The 19,610-nt window shown below is 39.5% G+C and overlaps 1 protein-coding gene across 3 annotated transcripts in view; it reads left to right on the forward strand.

The window, feature by feature from the left end:
* The first annotated feature begins 397 nt into the window (after nt 1-397).
* Nucleotides 398-19,610, forward strand: part of megf10 (multiple EGF-like-domains 10) — a 55,621-nt gene continuing 36,408 nt past the window's right edge. Inside the window, exons 1-6 of one of the 3 annotated variants that reach the window (XM_054757837.1) lie at nt 6,194-6,308; nt 7,808-8,088; nt 8,175-8,359; nt 10,194-10,295; nt 10,566-10,666; nt 12,993-13,085. In XM_054757837.1, coding sequence (XP_054613812.1) covers nt 10,606-10,666; nt 12,993-13,085 — 154 coding nt within the window. In that variant the 5' untranslated portion in view covers nt 6,194-6,308; nt 7,808-8,088; nt 8,175-8,359; nt 10,194-10,295; nt 10,566-10,605. Of the gene's footprint in view, nt 534-6,172; nt 6,309-7,807; nt 8,360-10,193; nt 10,296-10,565; nt 10,667-12,992; nt 13,086-19,610 lie in introns of those variants that run through there. The other 2 variants (XM_054757835.1, XM_054757836.1) reach the window with 2 other exon arrangements.

Consider the following 19,610-nt stretch of genomic DNA (forward strand, 5'->3'; position numbering starts at 1 on the left):
TTTTCCCCTATTTTTTTCTGGAAAATGTCCCTTATTTCATAATGTAAATGTTATGACACTATTTAAGTAGTGCAGTGTAGATAAGGGCGAAATATGCATTGTTGTCCTCACACATCCGCACTGTTTGCGTTTAGATTTGAGCGAAAATGCATTAATAATGCTAACTAAATCAAATCTACTTGCAATATGAACAGCAGTTTAACGTGTAAGTGCCACGTTCATTAATATAGTTCTTGATTCGGCTAAAATAACGACTTCAAATCATGCATAATGCTCCTGATGACGTCGACCGGAGAAAGCCCTTCATTGGTTGAGAACCAGGTGACGTCACAGCAGCTGTCAGCAGCAAGTGTTTGGAATGGAAGAAAAGTTCCTCCTTGTGCGCCAGAGACGCTAACTTGTATAAACTATCCGCTTTAATTACCTCATTTTATTTTTTTTTCCTTTGGAACACAATTAGCATTTGTATTGTTAGCCACATCACCATCATCTTTAAACCACGGACCCATGCTCGCCATTTTCTCATAGTTAAGGTAAAACATTTTCTTCTATCGACCAAGGCGTTGGTAATTGGTTTATCTAAACAAGTCTTGGCTCTTCCATTAAATAGAAATATACCACAGAGAGTGTGTTGTTAGTGTAGTAGGACTATGCTGCGTGCACATTTTGGACTTTACTGTGAGAATACCGAGTAGAATTAGCTGTTGGAGTGTTGGACTTAAAAAGAGATGAGATGAATTGCATGTGTTCAGCAAAATGAATATTTTGGTAAGAATTTTGTTCCGTTTGTTCACAAGTGATCATTTAATTTCACCAAAAACAATAATAAGCGTTCGACAACCAGGTGAGAACTTAATTTGCATTACCTGAAATGAAGGTAGAGTTCACCATTCTGGTAGGAAAATGTTGAATTTATCTTCTTTCTGAATTTAAACCTTAAATATGGAAATATAAATCTCACCTACATATGACAATCACACGCCACTAACCAAACCAATCTGTGGTTTTCGCTAAATTATTTTAGGAATATGCTTTGAGCAGCCCTTTATGAGAATGGCTGCATGCAGCAGACTTAACCATACTTTGTAGGGCACTGAAGCTTCATCAACTAAACTGTGTTGTTAATGCTTTTACACGCAGAAATGCTCGCCTAAATTGTTTGCTGTGGTCATCATTGTGGTGAGCTGTGTATGATTCACTCTTGGCTCTTCAGAGGCTCACAAATGGTGTGTGTGTGTGTGTACACATTACACACAGTAGTCATTAATAAGAAGAAAGTGGGTGTAATATGCCCTACCAGTTCGGCTGCTCTGACATGTTGGAGCAGCCATGTTTTTGTGATGGCACCGTGACGCTGTGTTCTAGTTATCATTTTGGAATTGGTGGATGTTTCTAGATTTACCCATTCAAATGTGCAGGCTGTGAATATTTGTGACATCACATACAGTAGTAGTTGGGTATACACGTTCATGCAGTAATGAAAGACGCAAAGGGCTTAACAGTTTAATGCTGGGGTGTCCAAACTTTTTCCAGCGAGGGCCACATACTGAAAAATGAAAAGATTTTTAAGGCAACATATGTAGATATTAGCGTTGTCACAAGATCTCGTGCCACAAGATCTCGTGAGATTAACACATGACCATATTTCCTGTTCAGAAAAAAAATGGGCAGGAGGACTGGGATGATCATAAATAATCTTGATAATTTTGCCGGCCACAATATTTTGCCATGTGCATGCGTGTCTGTTTTCCTCGTTTCTCGTCCCCAAACAGGCACTGTGCATTGGTTTCAGCACCTTGGCACGTTTGTTCCATAGAACAATAGCATGAACAGAGTGAGCCCTTTTGCCAGTCATGCAGTCTCTTTGTCTCGGTGGGTGGAGGCGGGGCCAGTAGCATACACACAGAGAGCAGAGGAGTGTAGCCTCGCGAGGAGCAATGCAAGGTAATGTAGTAGAAATTAAATGAGTAGATTGCAATACATGGTCATATTTTTTTTTCATAGTACTTTTCTGAAAAGAAATGTTAAAATCTCGCCTCGGCTCGTTCTCGTAGACCCAATCTCATGTCATCTCGTCTCGTGACACCCCTAGTAGCTATGCTAAGAAGTTATAAATGTATTTCAAGAAAAAATGCATCTCAGCTTTGTGATATGGGTGAAAAAGTCTTTTATTAGTATGAACTTTGCTCTTTGCTGTGTTTTTTTTTAATTTTCAAAATATTTTAACTTTCTTCTTAAATAATCTTTGTTAATTTTCTTCTCGCAATATTATGATTTTATTCCGATAATATTATAACTTCTGCTCCAACTTCCCCCAAAAAATACAACTTTATTTTGTTTTGTTCGTTTGTCTTAGTATTACAACTTAAAAAAAGGTTTATTTTCTTTCATACTTCAACTCTGTGCTACTAAGATGACATTATTTTTCCTCATAATATTACGAGTTTATTCTCGTAAAATTGTGACTTTTTTCCTCTTAAAATGTTGACTTTATTGTCATAAAATTCCAGATGCTTTTCCAGTTCCGCTTTTGTTGTTTCTTACATTTTTCAACTACTTCAGCTTTGTTTTTGTAAATTTTCTTCTTGTAATTAAGACTTCATTCCTCTAATATTTTGACTTCATTCTCATAACATTCAAACTTTTTCCGCAATCTAATTTCCTAAAAAAATAATTTGATGATTTGTTTGTTTCTCATAAAATTGTGACTTTAACAAGATAACTTATTTTTCTTTCATATTTATGCTACTAAAATGCTGTTATTGTTCCTCATAACATGACGACGCTATTCTTGTAAAATTTCGACTTTTTCCTCATAAGATTACAACTTTTGACTATTTTCTAAAAAATTACTGCTTATTTTTCCATTTTTGCTGTTTTTTTAAAGTGTTATTGTTAAACTATATTTTTAGAATGTGCCACGGGTCAATAAAAAAACAGTCGCCTGCCACAAATGGCCCCAGGGCCGTACTTTGGACACCCCTGGCATAATGGTAGGGGAAACACTGCCATTTGCTGGAACTCTTCTTTCTGAAATGAAAGTTTACGCGATGACATCCACTGTGTTTTCCCAGTCAATGAGAAAGTCATGCCTGCAGGAGACACATGGCTCGCAGCGGAGGATGGAAGACAAAACATTGCACGGTCAATCAAACTAGACAGGACGCACACATGCACACACCGCGCACAACACAAACACACACAGAGCAGCTGTGGATTGTGAGGTTTCACTCACTCATCCAGCAGTAACAGATGCTTTTGAGTAAACACGTAAATTGTACTTCTGCTTACAGTTTCCCAGGTAAGAAACAGGCAACAGGCAGTGGGTGTTCACAAATGATTTAGTTGTCACTCACAAAATTAATCCACTATGTATTTGTGGATACAGACCCCTGAGAATTGGATTAAACACAGTCTGCTATAAAGGAGTCATTTTTCAGCAGATCATTTTCAATAATACAATGTTTTGGAGTACATCACGATGTTAGCCTGGTTCGCTCAGATTAAGTGATCGCCATTGCACAGTATGCTCGTCAGTTCAAACTGTAAGGATTTACTGAAGGCCAAGTCTCAGCTGTTGTTTTGCCTGGCATGACCAATGAGCCGGAGTGGGAAAGTCAAAGCATCCATTTTCTTCCAACTCCAGCTCCAGAAAAACAGATTTTGTGTTGCATTCCCACCAAAGTTGCAAAACTAGAGCAAGCTAGGGCAATCAACTATGTGTCAAGTGGAGTGATCTTGATTTTGCCCCACTACATAAGACATACCTAGAGAAGTAGACGAGTTTAACCTTTTTTTTGTTCGAATTTTTGCACCCTTCATTGCTGTTTGTGCTTGCTCAATAAGACAGTTGACAGCTATGAACAACTAGTATCAACAAATGCATGCAATGCATTCACCTAAGACAGGGGTTGGCAACCTTTACTTTCAAAAGAGCCATTTTTTTTTCCCCCTCTTACACAAAAAAAAAATGGTCCGGTAGCCGCAAACATAACACAAGTTTTAATCTTTTTAATTTTACCCGTTACAACAACAGAATACATCAAACAGAAGTGCCTTTTTGAGTCCTTCCCGTATTCATTTGTGTAAAATACAGTTGCAGCTTGGCAGCTGCAAACATGTAGTTGCAGCTTGGAGGTTTTAAAAAAAGGAAACATAAATTTAGAAACGTTTCTTGACGGGTCCAAAATATTTTTTTTTCTGAAAAATAATAGCCTTTTAAATGCAAGTGTTCTCATCTGTTTAATGTGACTTGTGGTTCTGATGCTCGATGCTGATCTCTGCTGTTGCTGTTTATGGTTAAGGAGAGACACACTATGCACTTCCATCGCTTTACTAACAAGCAGAGAACACATGCAGTGAACATTCACACAGGAGCTGCTGTCGGCCACTCTCTACAATGCTAACTTGCTGCTAGCACTGAGCTAACAGTCAACTCTAGTTCGCTGATGTCACACACGTCTGTTCCCAGGCCCCGCTTCTTAAAGCCACAAACAAGTGACAGATACTGTATTACACTTCATGTCATGTCTTTTGAATGCCTTATATTTGTGTTTTCGTTTATTTAGCCATTTTTAAACTTGAAAATGCTTAATTTAGGCCATGAATACGTACAGTTTTCTTTTATATACTAATAATACGGCATATTAAACCACAAAACTGTGACCATTTAAAAAAAAAAAAACAACAACAAAAAAAATTCATTCATTCATTTTTGAAAAACGGTGGTAGCGTCAGGGTGCGGTTTTTGAACCCGCGATGTAGCAAGAGATGGCTGCATAGGTAATAATTACATTAATAAATAACCTTTTTTTCTGAAAGGAGCCACAACAAGGAGACTCATGCGGCTTCGGAGCCGTGGGTTGCCTACGAACCTACCTGATTGTGGGAAGTTTGAACCTATCCCAGCTGAATTTGGGCAAAAGGCACAATCACAGGTCACATCCAATAAAGAGACAGATAACCATTCACAATCACATTCACACCGTCACTGAGTGGGAATAAATGTCAGACCAGTTGCTATCGATTCAGAGAATACAAAGACTTGGATGAATGAGAATATTCACAGGCACGTCGTTTGTGTAATGATTCCATCCTGGGAAAAGAGACATCTCGTTTTCGACTGAAGGGTCAGTACTTCATCATAGTCGTTTTTGTCAACAGGCCTTTGTTGTTATTAGTTCCCTTCTCTCCTCAGGGAAAACCTCCCCAAAATCATCACAGGTGTGTGTAACACGTGCGGCACTACAACACAAAGAGAGAGAGTGAGAGTTAGCATTTGGAATGAAACTGCTGCATGGACAGTACTGGGCTGCAATATACAGCAGTCCCTTGTTTATTGTGGTTAATTGGTTCCAGAACCCACCACGATAAGTGAATTTCCACAAAGTAGGATTCCTTCTTTATAAACTGAATATTTTTGTAGTACAGTAGAGCATAAAAAAAATTGTTTATGACCTTCTGAATACATTTTTTAGCATTATTAGAGTCATTATTAGAGATGGCTCAGGTGATGGAGTGGTCGTCTCCCAACCTGAGGGTTGCGGGTTCAATCCTCAGTCCTTCTGTGGTCATGTCAAAGTGTGCTCCTGATGCTGCGTCATACACTCGCCTTCCTGGCAAAAAAAAAAAAAAAAAAGGCGTAATGTAACTAAACCATAACGAGGAAAAGCTAATATTTTAATACTAATAACTAAACATATGTATAATGTTTTTTCAAAATTATAAATATATATTTTTTTATTATGACTATCAAAGGACAGCTGGACAGCCCTGACATAAACAGACAAATACAAGTAGACATGCTTGAAAATGATTAATTTAGGCAAAACATGAAAATTTTGCTTAAATGTACGTGTATTTTGACTAATAGTAGGTCGTATTCAGCCATTTATTAATATAGTTTCGAAAAAACTTGAGCAAAATTCTAAGTGCAAAGTGGTGAGGTTTATGGTGTTTATAAATTATTACCGACTTTGGGTGAATGAGATGTGTTTTCTGTGGAAAAAAACAAAAAGCCGCATATTTGCAGGAGCCGAACCGCTGAATGTGCTGGAATCCGCTGTGTATTAAGATCTGCAAAACACGTGTTTCAATGAGCGCATGCTGCGTTTTCTTTTTGAAAATTGAAATCTTCTGATGCAGAAGCTTAACCTGTCTCTTTGTCTTGAAGGTGGAGCCCTGACTGAAATGGCCGTGCCACTGCAGTGCTGCAGGACAGTCTTACTGACAATAGCCTTCTCTTTTCTGCCTTGCATCACTTCCTCCCTCAACCTGGAGGATCCTAATGTCTGCAGCCACTGGGAGAGGTTTGTAGGCTGACCATACACTTCAATTATGAAACTGTTTTCAATGCATTTACTGGCCCAGTATGAACTCCTCTGCACCACGCCTAGTCCAGTCTCTGCCTGGTCAAAACATTATGAATTAGAGATGTGCAAGTCATGAACGAGTCATTCAGAACTTGGGACTCACAGGTACTCGTCTGCATGGAATTCTGACAAAAACTCAAAGTAAAGTCAGGGAGCCGAAATATGCATACTGAACAGAAGTATTCATATATTAATTACTGTGTATATATACAGTATATATGTATATGTGTGTATGTATATATATGTATATATATATATATATATATACATATACATACACTCCTGATCAAAATCTTAAAACCAGTTGAAAAATTGATAGAATTTGCATTTTGCACATTTGGATCTTAATGAGGTTTTAAGTAGAGCTACAATGTGCAAAAACAAGAAGGGGGAGTGAGACAGAAAACATTTGGAAGTAGTAATATAAACAAAAATAATACAAAAAATGAAAGATTGTTTATCAGCTGATCAAAAGTTGAAGACCACAGGCTATAAAAGCCTAAAATTGCTCAAAATGTTCATTTTCTGTGTGGCATTCACACTGTCATGCCCTCCTGATGGCTAAAGCTAAGAAGCTTTCTCTTTTTGAACGTGGTCAGATTGTCGAGCTGCATAAGGAAGGCCTCTCGCAGCGTGCCATTGCTGCTGAGGTTGGGAGCAGTAAATCAGTAATTTTTTGAAAGATCCTGAGCATTATGGAACAAAAAAGTCAAGTGGTAGACCCAAAAATATCACACCTGCACTGAGCCGGAGGATCCAATTGGCTGTCCATCAAGACACAGGGCGGTCTTCCACCCACATTAAGGCCCTTACTGGTGCCGACTGCAGCGCAATAACCATCAGACGGCATTTGCCGGAAAGGGGTTTAAAGAACAAAAAAGGAATTCAAAGACCTCGTCTCCTTCAACGCCACAAAACTACCTGTTTAGACTTTGCCAGGCAGCATCAAACATAGGACACTGAAAGGTGGAAAAAAGTTTTATTCTCTGATGAGAAAAAATGTAATCTTGACGGTCCAGATGGCTTCCAACGTTACTGGCATGACAAGGAGATCCCACCTGAGATGTTTTCTACCCGGCACAGTGGAGGGGGGGTCCATCATGATGTGGGGTGCTTTTTCATTCAGTGGAACACTGGATCTTTAGGTGGTGCAGGGTCGTCAAACGGCGGTCGCTTATGTGCAGAAGAACGGTGGAGCTACTCATTACTGAGTATGTGTTGTTCTGGTTTGGAGAGTTTTTTTGTTATTTTTTGAGAGAAGGTCTTTAACTTTTGATCAGCTGATCACGGATGTGATAATACATTTTTTGACCGGCAAACTCCCAAAGATTGACTAGTACCTCACGATCAACGGGTTGGCGACCCCTGCTGTAGAAGGTCAACGTAAAGTGACTCATGAATGTGGCTTTCATATTTAAACATTGTTTGGTTCGCAGCTGAGTGTGAAGTGGCTGGGATGAGAATCAGCACCTCAAAGTCCGAGTCCATGGTTCTCGCCCGGAAAAGGGTGGAGTGCCATCTCCAGGTCGGGGATGAGCTCCTGCCCCAAGTGGGGGAGTTTAAGTACCTTGGAATCTTGTTGAGTGAAGGATGGAATGCGAGATCAACAGGGGGCTTGGTGTAGCATCTGTAGTGATGCATACTCGGGTTTGTTGAGGTCAAAAGGGAGCTGAGCCAAAAGGCAAAGTTCTTGATTTACCGGTCGATCTACAGTACGGTAAGTCCCCACACTCACCTATGCTCATGAGCTTTGGGTAGTAACTGAAAGGACAAGATTGCGGATGAAGTGAGTTTTCTCCACAGGGTGGCTGGGCGCTCTCTGCTTTTCAGATAAAGTGAGAAGCACTGTAATCCGGGAGAAACTTGTGGAGTACAGCCGCTGCTTCTCCGTGTTGAGAGGAGACAGATGAGGTGGCTCAGGCATCTGATCAGGATGGCCTAGGAGAGCCTTCGGAGGAGCTGGACGAAGCAGACGGGGAGAGGGAAATGTGAGCCTCTCGTCTTCGGCTGCTGCCCTCGTGACCCGACCTCGGATAAGTGGAAAATGATGGATGAATGGATGATTGCATTGTTATGGTGGCCGCTGTGATTCAGAATCACTGCTGGTGAGAAGACGATGAGGGTGAAGAGGTGTTGAACTGTAGGTGGAAATACTGGAAAAGGTTTCGTACTTGCAGGGGACTTATTGCAGTGACTATTGTCTCATCAATATAACATTACTGATAGGGGCCGCACGGTGGTCTCGTGGTTAGCACGTTGGCCACACAGTCACAGTCTGGAGATTGGGAAGACCTGGGTCCCATTCTCCCTTGGGCATTTCTGTGTGGAGTTTGCATGTTCTCCCCATGTGTGCGTGGATTTTCTCCGGGTACTCCGGTTCCACATTCCAAAAACATGCATGTTAGGTTAATTGGCGACTCTAAATTGTCCATAGGTATGAATGTGAGTGTGAATGGTTGTTTGTCTATATGTGCCCTGCGATTGGCTGGCGACCAGTCCAGGGTGTACCCCGCCTGTCGCCCAAAGTCAGCTGGGATAGGCTCCAGCATGCCCCCGCAACCCTAATGAGGAGAAGGCATAGAAAATGGATGGATGGATACCAGTGTAGAATATTACATATCACAACGTTGTTGAATGGGTTTTCTGAATGTTTTACATTTGTTATTTAGTTCATTTAATCTATTTAATTTATGCTTGAAAGGTAGAGCTGTCAAATGAGTGAAAATTTTAATCAGATTAATCACAATTTTAAAATTAATCATGATTAATCATCTTTAGTAACTATGTCTGAAATATGCCTATTTTCACTGTATTTAATGAACAGAAAGCTAAATGACAGGACAGGATTATATATATTTGTATGTATTAAAAGCTCCAAATGAACTGAATATGTCAAGTCAAGCTAAAAGATACCACACAAGTCTAAAAATCAAAAATCAACACTAGTCTCTTTTAAAAGTAGCAGAACATTTGAATCACACTTTAAACTGTTATTATGAGCAATGAGGGGTTGCGTTCAAAAACAAGTACTTGTTTTCAGTGTATTTTTCAGCATACTTAAATGTAGCAAATTGTACATCTGAATTAAGAGTTATGAAGTGAGTGATAAGAACATCCACTTCTTAATCTTCCTGTTTATTTACACACACACACACACACACACACACACACCTCAGCACCTCAAGTCCGAGTCGATGGTTCTCGCCCAGAAAAGGGTGGAGTGCCAACTCTAGGTCGGGGATGAGCTCCTGCCCCAAGTGGGGGAGTTTAAGTACCTTGGAATCACAGACATTATAAAGCCGTTTTTGTGATGTTTGGGGTGTCCCTGAATGCATCTCATGTTCTTGTAATGAGAATGAGGAAGTGTTGTTCCCAGGATGAACGGACTAGAGACGTGTGTGATACATACAGTATATGGTGTTGGAATTGTACTGCTGTTGTTGTGTTCAGGTCAGAATGAAGTTAGAAAAGGGCGTCAGACTCTGTGAGACTGTGGGACGCTCCATAGTCTCTGTGCTTCAGAGAGGCGTGCTTACTCTGGTGCGCATGCGTTAATTACAAAAAAAAAATTGAGTGTAGTTAATGAAATAAAGTAGTTACCGCCGTTAACGTGTTATTTTTGACAGCCCTACTTTTCATTTATCCTGACGGTCACTGAACACCCCCATAGCCCACTGTACTCTGAATAAGGATATAAAGGGAGTGTAGACATGCACACATGTACGCACAACAGCACATGGTAACCCCCGTCCCACACACAGAGGGATTCCAGCCTTTATATTATGTCTGATCTCTTGTCTCCTTCTCTTCCTGTGCTTGCAGATATTCTGTGACAGTGCAGGAGTCGTATGCCCATCCTTTTGATCAGATTTATTACACCAGCTGCACAGACATCCTCAACTGGTTCAAATGCACTAGACACAGGTAAGGGCCGTGTCAATCGTAACGATATTTGCGTTTTAGCACGTTTATCCTTAATCCTGAGCCTTTTACCAACAGTTTGCTATAAAGATTCTGCCTTTGTCACACAATGCTACTTACAGTCACACAGTTGTTCAAGTGGAAGTTTCCTAATTGCCCTTTTCAAAAGATATACATGCCAGAAATGATGACTGCTTCAGTTACAGTTGTGTAGGAAGACGATTAACATTTCTTTATGTAATTGTCCTGACCTCGCATCCTGTCTGTGTGAAGGGTGAGCTACAAGACAGCCTATCGCAGAGGACAGAAAACTATGTACCGCAGAAAGTCCCAATGCTGTCCAGGATTCCTTGAAAATGGAGAAATCTGTGCTCGTGAGTGTCTCTGACATGATGTTCGGTTGCAATGGATTGATGAAAAAATCACCACCTACCCTATGTTCATTTATCCCTTTCATTCATCATTTACATGAATTTCAAATAGTTTTCTGCATGTAAAACTATAATTGTAACAACTAAAAAACGTGTTTTGTGTTCACATTTTTGGCTTTCTGGCACAGACTAATTGGACATGATTTCTTATGGGAACTTCTTCAGGACGCTAAACCAAGGTTCCACTGTATTATAACGGTCAATGTGGTTGGTATGAAGATTCATTTGTCATATTCCCACAGGGGTTGTGATAATGCCACGAAGAGTTCAGACGGGGGTTTATTTTAGCATCAATGGGTCGTTTTGTATGTAGCATCTGTTATGTATGTGCTGTATGGTCAACGTGGCATCACCAACCTCCAGTTAGTATCAAAAAAACCCTTGTCAGTAATTAATACAGTGGAACATGTTGACGTCAACCCCGTTGAAGTCGACTAACTCAAGTCCTGGCCTACAATGTTTTTGTTGTTCCTAAAAAAGAGACCCCTTAAAAATGTTTCAATTATATGAAAAATTTGTTATAGATTTGTGGTTGTGTAAAAAAAAAATCAATGGAACGGAACTGCCACTTTTATCTCCCTTTTCGCAACTAAATGCACCCATTTCAATTTGGAGGAAAATGATGCCTATAAACTGCTGCAGGTTCAAAAATTGCCCATTCTTTTTATCTTTTGACAAAAGTCACAATTAAATGTGCATCTAACGGCAGTGTTTCGTTATCCACACACACACACACACACACACACACACACACACACACACACACACACACACACACAAAGCAGTTTCAGAGAAGCCACCAACAATTTGCAGTCATGCTGTTGTTAGCATAGACGATACAGTAATCCCTCGTTTATCGTAGTTAATTGGTTCCAGATGCGACCGTGATCACTGAATTTCTGTGAAGTAAGATTCCTTATTTATAAATGGAATAGTTTTGTAGTTAGAGCATAGAAAACCTGTTTACAACCTTCTAAATACATTTTGAGCCCCCCCAGACATGAAATAACACCCCTATAATCACCTGTAAACTCCTATTACCCAATGTAGTAGACATAATAAATTAAAATAAGCCATTTAAGACATGAATAAGATTTGTGTTTTCTGTGTGTTGCTGTAAATGTGTTCCGGTGCTGTGGGGGCTGAGCAGGGTGGCAGACAGGAAGGGACGTATGGGCTTCAGATTTAAGTTTTAGCTTGTCGTGGGCTACAGCTGCAACATTAGCCCGTGTTAGGGATTATTGTGCCTGTGCCTGAGATCATTCAAACCTGCAATAAAAGCCTGTTGTTCCAGCGATCAAGCTGGATGCTTGGGTGTCTCACTGAACAGTAACATGACTGACACCTAGTGACCATTGTGGAATACTACATATCATCGCAATGTCTTTGAATGTGTCTTCTGAATGCCTTGCTGTTGTATTTTACTTCATGTAGACATTTTCATGCTTGAAAATTCTTAACTTAAGCCAAAAATACTTGTAAAAATAAATAATTAAATAGATATGCATTATTTTTACTAATAATAGGCTGTATTCAACCACAAAATAGCATGATTTATGAATATATTTTTGAATGATAAAGTAAAGCCGCAAAATTTGAAGCACGAATTGGCGAGAGACGACTGTACGATCAACGATAGCAAATATTTGTAGCTAAACTTTGTCCAATCGCTATCATTACCTGACAACAAACATAAATGTTGTGCATGTGTGTTACGCAGGGCATAGTTTACATGCTCAAAGCAGGAAGAGGGAGAGGTGTAATTCTTGCAAGACGTTCGGAAGTTAGCGCCCTCTAGGCAGCCACCTATATATGACATACAACAGCTTTAAACGGGTTTTATTAAATTGCCTACGCCTTGAAAAAGTCAAATAATCAAACCTCAATTGCGGCCAGTGACCTGTAGAATGGATCTCTTCCACTGGTCCAGGTTTGAGCTTTTTTACCCTTTTGGGCCACCATACTTGATTTGTCGATGTGAAAACAACAAAAAAACTTTCTGTGTTTGTAACAAGCCATATTACAGTAGTTTGAGGAAATTGAATGAAGGACGGGAAGGGAGTGAAGCAAGTAGAGTACCGGTATGTTGCAACTCTGAAATTCATGCTCTTGAACATGCATAACTACGACCACTTCTACTGTCTGCAGTACTTTTTCTCCTCCATTGAAATCTTGCACTATGCGTTTTACTTGAGTCTGTTTGACTTATTCTGAACTTGGATTATGTTTCTCCAATTCATCTCCCACTTGTATCCTCCTCTCTTTCCAGCTCATTGTGCAGAGAGCTGTGTTCACGGCCGTTGTATGGCCCCCAACACCTGTCAGTGTGAGCCTGGATGGGGGGGTTCCAACTGCTCCAGTGGTAAGTCCTCCAGCTGTTACTGTCTGTAAAGCAACAAGCCTTTGTTTGTGTGAGGTTTTCTGTGAAACTCGTCAGAGGGAAAACAGACTGGATCTTCTTACTGTGCGTCTCCCCAACACAAAGACACGCAATATGATTTGAAATGCTGCACTGTTGTATGGCCCCAGGAGGTTTGGGGCTGTAGTAGAAAAAGCCACCCACAGATTTGTCTTTGGATTAAATTTTCATACACAGTGCAACCTCTAATGCCCGTTCTCCACTCCATTCAGTGTTAAAAGGTGAATGCAAGCCACACTGCATGATGTGAAATGATTAGATCATTCATTTACAGAATGTTCTGTGTGAAATGGAACATGAACATAGTACGTACTATAGAGTGGATCGCCGCATATTCACAATTCAGCATTTGCAACCCAGCAAATTTGCAGATTTTTGACCAAAACATTGTTTTTATATGTGGGAAGACTTGCCATTTCACGCTACCTCCACGATTGGGCCGTTTATTGGTCGAAAACCCATCTCACTTACACTACAAAATACTAAATACTAATTTATTACCTGCAAGGCATGCAGGGAAGCCAAGGCACACACTTCCCCAACAGGAAGTTACCCAGCATGCCTTGCGGGTTATACAATAGTATAAAATAGTATTGTTTGGCATGTATATTAGTGTGTAAGCGTTTATTGCAATACCCGCATAGACATAGCCTAGGGTTGATTAAAGTGTCAAAAATAGACATTTTTATTGGCGTCTCAATTACTCGCTGATGATGGTGGTTGTTGCGTTTCTATTGGCTGGTTCACCGACAGCAGCAGGGCGCGGCAGACACACTAAGATGATTTCTAAATTTCTGACACTGCTTGATGTCTGTTATAACCCTTTGGTTGCAAGACACCTCAGTCTTTCATCTTGGTCTCTGTCTCACTGTGAGATGTACAAACACCTCCTGCTAGCTCGATGTTGTCCTCCCATTTCTGATCTACATTTGCAATAAAAGTGACTAATTATTATGGGTGCAACAATACCGCATCCTCACGGTTTGGAACGTTCCCCGGTATTAAGGTCACGGTTTGATACGTACCCATACCTCGGTAAGAGAACAAAATGCAAACCATAAAGCTTTTGTGATCAATAGTTTTTCAATTTTTTCATGCAGAATTTTTTTCTATATATAATTTCTTTTGCTCACTGTGTACTACTAAAACAAAGCATATTTGTAATGAGCCACAATTAAAATAAACATGAAACAGATGAATTTACTTATTCCATTATCTTTTAATAATTGCAATGTTACCAACATATTTCCCATTGCACAGAATCAGCAGGAAAAGTAAAGTACGCCAGTAGCAGCATGTACAGTATAAAATTAACAAACTTCAGCATATTCTGAGTAACCAACACAAAAAATCTGCCATTATTCACAAATAAATAATAGACCTCTGAATTCAAACTAAAATCCCGAGCCTAGAATCTCTGACAAAATAATGTTTTTGCTGTATAGCCAAGTCAAAAACAGCATTCATACAAAATATAGATGACTGAACCAGCAGCTGTCAGACAACAACAATGCTTACAGATGTCAGTATACAGTATTATGATTAACCAAAAAAACTATGCTGCCCTTATTCATATTTGCAGTGTCAGTGGAATAACGTTGCGATGGGACGTTGTATCTGTGTTCCAAAGTGCACAACAAAGCACAAAAGCCCTGCTTCTCAACAACCGAATACGGACACAAATCCTTTGCAATAAAGGATTTTTCCGAGTTGGGTGGAAAATTAGGTGGAAAATTAGGTATCACCTGCTTGATGGTTCTCTGGTCGGCAGCAACTTCAGCTGGCTGTTTTTCCTCCTGGTTCAGGTTCGTGGTCCCAAAATATTTTCAGCTTGTATGACAAAGCTTGCATATTGTCTGGCTTTTGTCCAGCTCATTTTTACCTTCAACTACGTGAAAGTGCTTCCAGACGCTCGCTTTAAATCCAGCAGGTGCGGGTCATAAACTGTCCGAGCGACACTTCCACTTTTTGTCTTTTTCTTCCGTTTTTTTTGTTCTCTGCATCGATTATTGACATTTATGAATCGATTAATAATCGGCAATGTCCGCATCGCGATGCAGCTAAGATTCAATTATTAATTAGTCTAACAGTGGTGTGTATGTTCTGTACATTGTACTTGTGTTATCACATATTTATGAATTATCGACTTAATGTGAATGAGGTGTGTTTTCTGCGGGGGAAAAAAACGGCATTTTTGGAGAACAAAAGTTTAAATAAAAAATTATTTTCTTACCAAAAATCCGCAAATATGGGTGTGTGTGAATGCTGAATCACGAATGCGCAGGCATCCACTGTAATCCATTCCACAGTCATTAAGCCTTCACTTCAGTCTACACTGACAAATGACCAATGTACAGTACAAATGCTAATGCTACATATTTGTCAGTGCTGTAGCTCATCAACCCATTGTTTAGCATTAGACATTTAATGGGTGTTACTTGTGAGCTTGTTCGGCTTATGTTGACTCATATACACTACACGAGCAGCCCAAAGGGTGTGCCCCTTCTGTCTATAGTTTCAGTCTATAAAAATGAGCACATTGTTGTGTTTGGGCCCTGGTGCTTCCCTTTGCTCCACTTGTCTGACTCACAAACACAATATGAATCAGTACAAATTCAACTAAAGCTGACACACATCTTTTTGCTGCTGTCATGTAGTGCTGGTGCCTTCTTTTGCAGCCTAGATCAGAGGCTTCATGAATCCATAATTAACACTGTTACAATGTTCACTTTTCTGACAGTAATTTTAATAACAGGCAGGAAGTAATAATAATATTGTTATCATTGTGCTAAAGTTAAACCAATTAAGTACACTTTGACTGGTTTTATAACAATCCTGTCTTGTTACTGTTCATTTTGTACTTTAAGATTTGTTACTTAAAAATTATAGTTTGTTTAAGTTCATTCCTATGAAACAGGTCTGAAGTATTTAGGTTGAAATGTTTGAAATATACAGTAATCCCTTCTTTATCGCGATCCCAGACCAGGGACCCCCAGGATTCCTTATTTATAAATGGAATATTTTTGTAGTTAGAGCATAGAAACCCTTTTATTACAATTTTTAACATTATTAGAGCCCTCTAGACATGAAACAACACTTTAAAGTCACCTTTAAACGCATATTGCCCAATATAGTAGATATAATAAGACAAAATAAGGCATTTAAGACATAGGTAAGACTGTAGGGGAGCTGAGTGGGTGACAGACGATGTGACATAGGGGGTTCAGAGTTGAGTTTTAGCTTGACGTGGGCTACAGCTGTAACAGTAGCCCGTGTTTTGGATTATTGTGCCTGTTGTGAGATCATTCAAACCTGCAATAAAAGCCTGTTTTTCCGGCGATCACGTTTGGTGCTTGTGTGTCTCACCGAACATTACATTAACCTTACTGGCACCTAGTGACCAGTGTAGAATACTACACATCATCACAACGCCTTTGAATGCCTTATGTTTGTATTTTAGTTCATTTTGCCGTTTTTATGCTTGAAAATGCTTAATTTAGACGCATTTGCTTAAATATTCCACATTGTTGACCAGAAATAGGCAGTATTCAGGCACGAAACAGCATGGTTTATTAATTACTGGAAATATATTTTTGAAAAAACATGATAAACTGAAGCTGCAAAATTCAAAGCACAAAGTAGCAAGGGATGACTGTAAATAATTCCTATGGTATCTTGTGATAATGTCATTTTTTTTCCCTTAATCGACTCGAGGATTATAACAGGGTACTTGGAAAAGTTCTATCGTGTGATGGTGTCTGTTGCTCTATGATCTATAAGCAACTAATTTCATTAGTTTTTGTTGGTTTTGTTGGTTTTTTTTAGATTTTTGAGAATTGTTGAGGAAATCTTGAAGTATGTCAGTACATCATGGTTTTCATGTTTACACTTGTCATGCAATAGCATTTATCCACAGTGTGCTCCTCGTAGATCCTTGACTTCCCTCAAAGCGCTCATTGACTGTTTTTCAGGTCAGCGGGTCCCAACAATATGTCTGAAGATCAATTTAGGGAGCGACAACAGGAAATGGGGGTGGATGGGTTAAAAGGGGAACATGAATAACAGCAGAAAATTGTGGGGCCTGAAATGTCTTGGGGCGATGGAGCTTGTGACACGGCACGCATGAAAACAACACAAAATGATGTGAAGCCCTCAAGTTCAGTTTGTCCAACTAAGCAGCACACATCCTGTAAATCCGAAAAAATGTTTACATTTTTTTCATGTTTTGTGTATTAATTTAATTCAACACGAATACATTTAAATGTACTGTAATTAGTAGGGGTGTAACGGTACACCAAAATGTAATTTCGGTTTGGTTCAGTTTCTTCAAGTGTGTTCGATTTTAATTTTCGGCAGGAAAAAATGACTTCAAATGCATTTATTTAAAAAAAAAAATGCAAACAGAACTTTGGCTATTGACTCTAGTTTTTTAAAATACAAAATAATAAAAAAAAAAATGTTGTATGTAAACAATTTTTCAAACATTGTGGAAATGTAATGGATAGTTGCAGTTAAATAGCTCTTTGTTGCACATGAAGTCAACCGTCTGTCATAAGTGAAATAGCAGACACGTGATAGCTCGTTGACGACATCACTTTTAGTTTTTTCATAAAGTGCTGGTATAACTTTCTGGCTAAAGTCAGGACGTGATGGTATTTCATAGTGAGGTTCAAAAACTTTAATCATATACAGTCATGGCAGAAATGATTAGATCACCCTTCTTTCTTCACTTTATTGATCCATTATTTAATGTCTGGTACATCTAAAGGTATTTGTTTGGACAAATATAAAGATGATAACAAATATAGCTTAAAAGAGTTGAATTTAAGAGCTGATATCTAGAAACTTCCATGGTTTTCTTGATAATAACTAAAATCGCTTAAGTTCTTACATGAGCTATAGCACTGTACTGACAAAACATGTAACTCTTATGAGCTATTTTTGTTGTCATTGTTATATTTGTCCAAACAAAGGTACCTCTAGTTGTGTCAGGCATTAAAATGAAAAGGACGTTTAAAGAAACAAGGGTGGTCTAATCATTTTTTCCATGACTGTACTTAAAGCTAGCACTCTTAAAAATTGAATATGGATGTAATCTGGTGGCTATAAAATCTCCAACACCATGTGTTACTGCTTTGGCCCGGTCAGAGTTGCTTGCTTAGAGGTTGTTTATATGCTGAAGTTATTGGTGTTTGCACAAAGCTGGTTTTCTTTCTTCTAGATCTAATGTTCACTGCCGGATGATGCCGCTTTAAGTTATTTAACATGTTAGACGTGTTTTCTGAAGCATACCCGATATCCGTGGAACAATGTCGATACACAACTTTGATTTATCCACTTGCCTTTGTCAGTTTGTAATTTTAACAGGGAAGCCAAAGTGTTCCCAAACAGGAGACTGTAGTGAGATGGGAGGGTCCGCCAGCTCAGGCTTCTTGCTTGCATTTGCCATGATGCCAATTCTCACGCCTGTGAGCTACTAGCGTTCCTCCCCCTCAGTCAGTAGTGTCTGACACTCAGAGGTGTCTGTGCGGAAACTCGCCCAGGACTTTAGTTCCGCGTGAAGCGCTTAGATCACTCTAGTAATAAATTTAATGAGAAAAATAGCATAAAATATAACCGAAACGATAAGCAAGTGGACCAAACCGAACATGCAGAACCAAAACGGTTCAATACATCCATGTGAACCGTTACACCCCCAATAATTAGACGTTGACAAACAGTGAGTGATTGTTGCCTCAGTAGCAGCTGAGGCAACTTTTGACGTCACCATAGCATCATCCAGGATAATTCTGCAGTGGGTTGCATTCCGGAGGATAAGATTATTTACCATGACAGGGGTAGTCAAGCCAACCTGGTGACCTGCAGGGAGGATATTCTCTTGCCCGAACACGGTCATGCACCACACCTGGACGTTTCGTATAATTGAGAAGGTCATTCTTTGTGCTATTTGTTCTTATTATGTATCTGATAGCAGCCACGTTGCACAAGGATACTATGTCTCCCAACTGGCCTGGGAAGTGGCCGGGTAGAGGGAAGTCTGCTTAGACTGCTAACCTCGCGACCCGACCTCGGATAAGCGGTAGAAGATGGATGGATGGATGGATGCATGGATGGATGGATGGAATACGAATGAGCTAAGTTTAAGCTGCTTAACTTAATGTTTGAAAAGATAAGTGCTTAAATATTTTTTTAACTTTGTTTGTTTATATAGTTTGGCTGTGCAACAGGTACAACTAATCATTTATGTTCATTCATGTTATCATGCGTGGCGTCCCCACGGAAAGATTGTGTACTGGCGAAATAGTTTCATTGTGATGTCAGTCGAGCTCAATTGGGGAACGTGGTGGAACATTACAGATGTTTTTTTCCCCCCTCATCCTGTATCCTCTGTATCAGTGAGAAAATAGTTTCCCATGCTTGGTAGGCTGAGTAATCACTAACTAGATGACAAAAAACACTTGCAGTCCC

Source organism: Dunckerocampus dactyliophorus, chromosome 17 (assembly GCF_027744805.1).
Source record: "Dunckerocampus dactyliophorus isolate RoL2022-P2 chromosome 17, RoL_Ddac_1.1, whole genome shotgun sequence".
NCBI lineage: Eukaryota > Metazoa > Chordata > Actinopteri > Syngnathiformes > Syngnathidae > Dunckerocampus > Dunckerocampus dactyliophorus.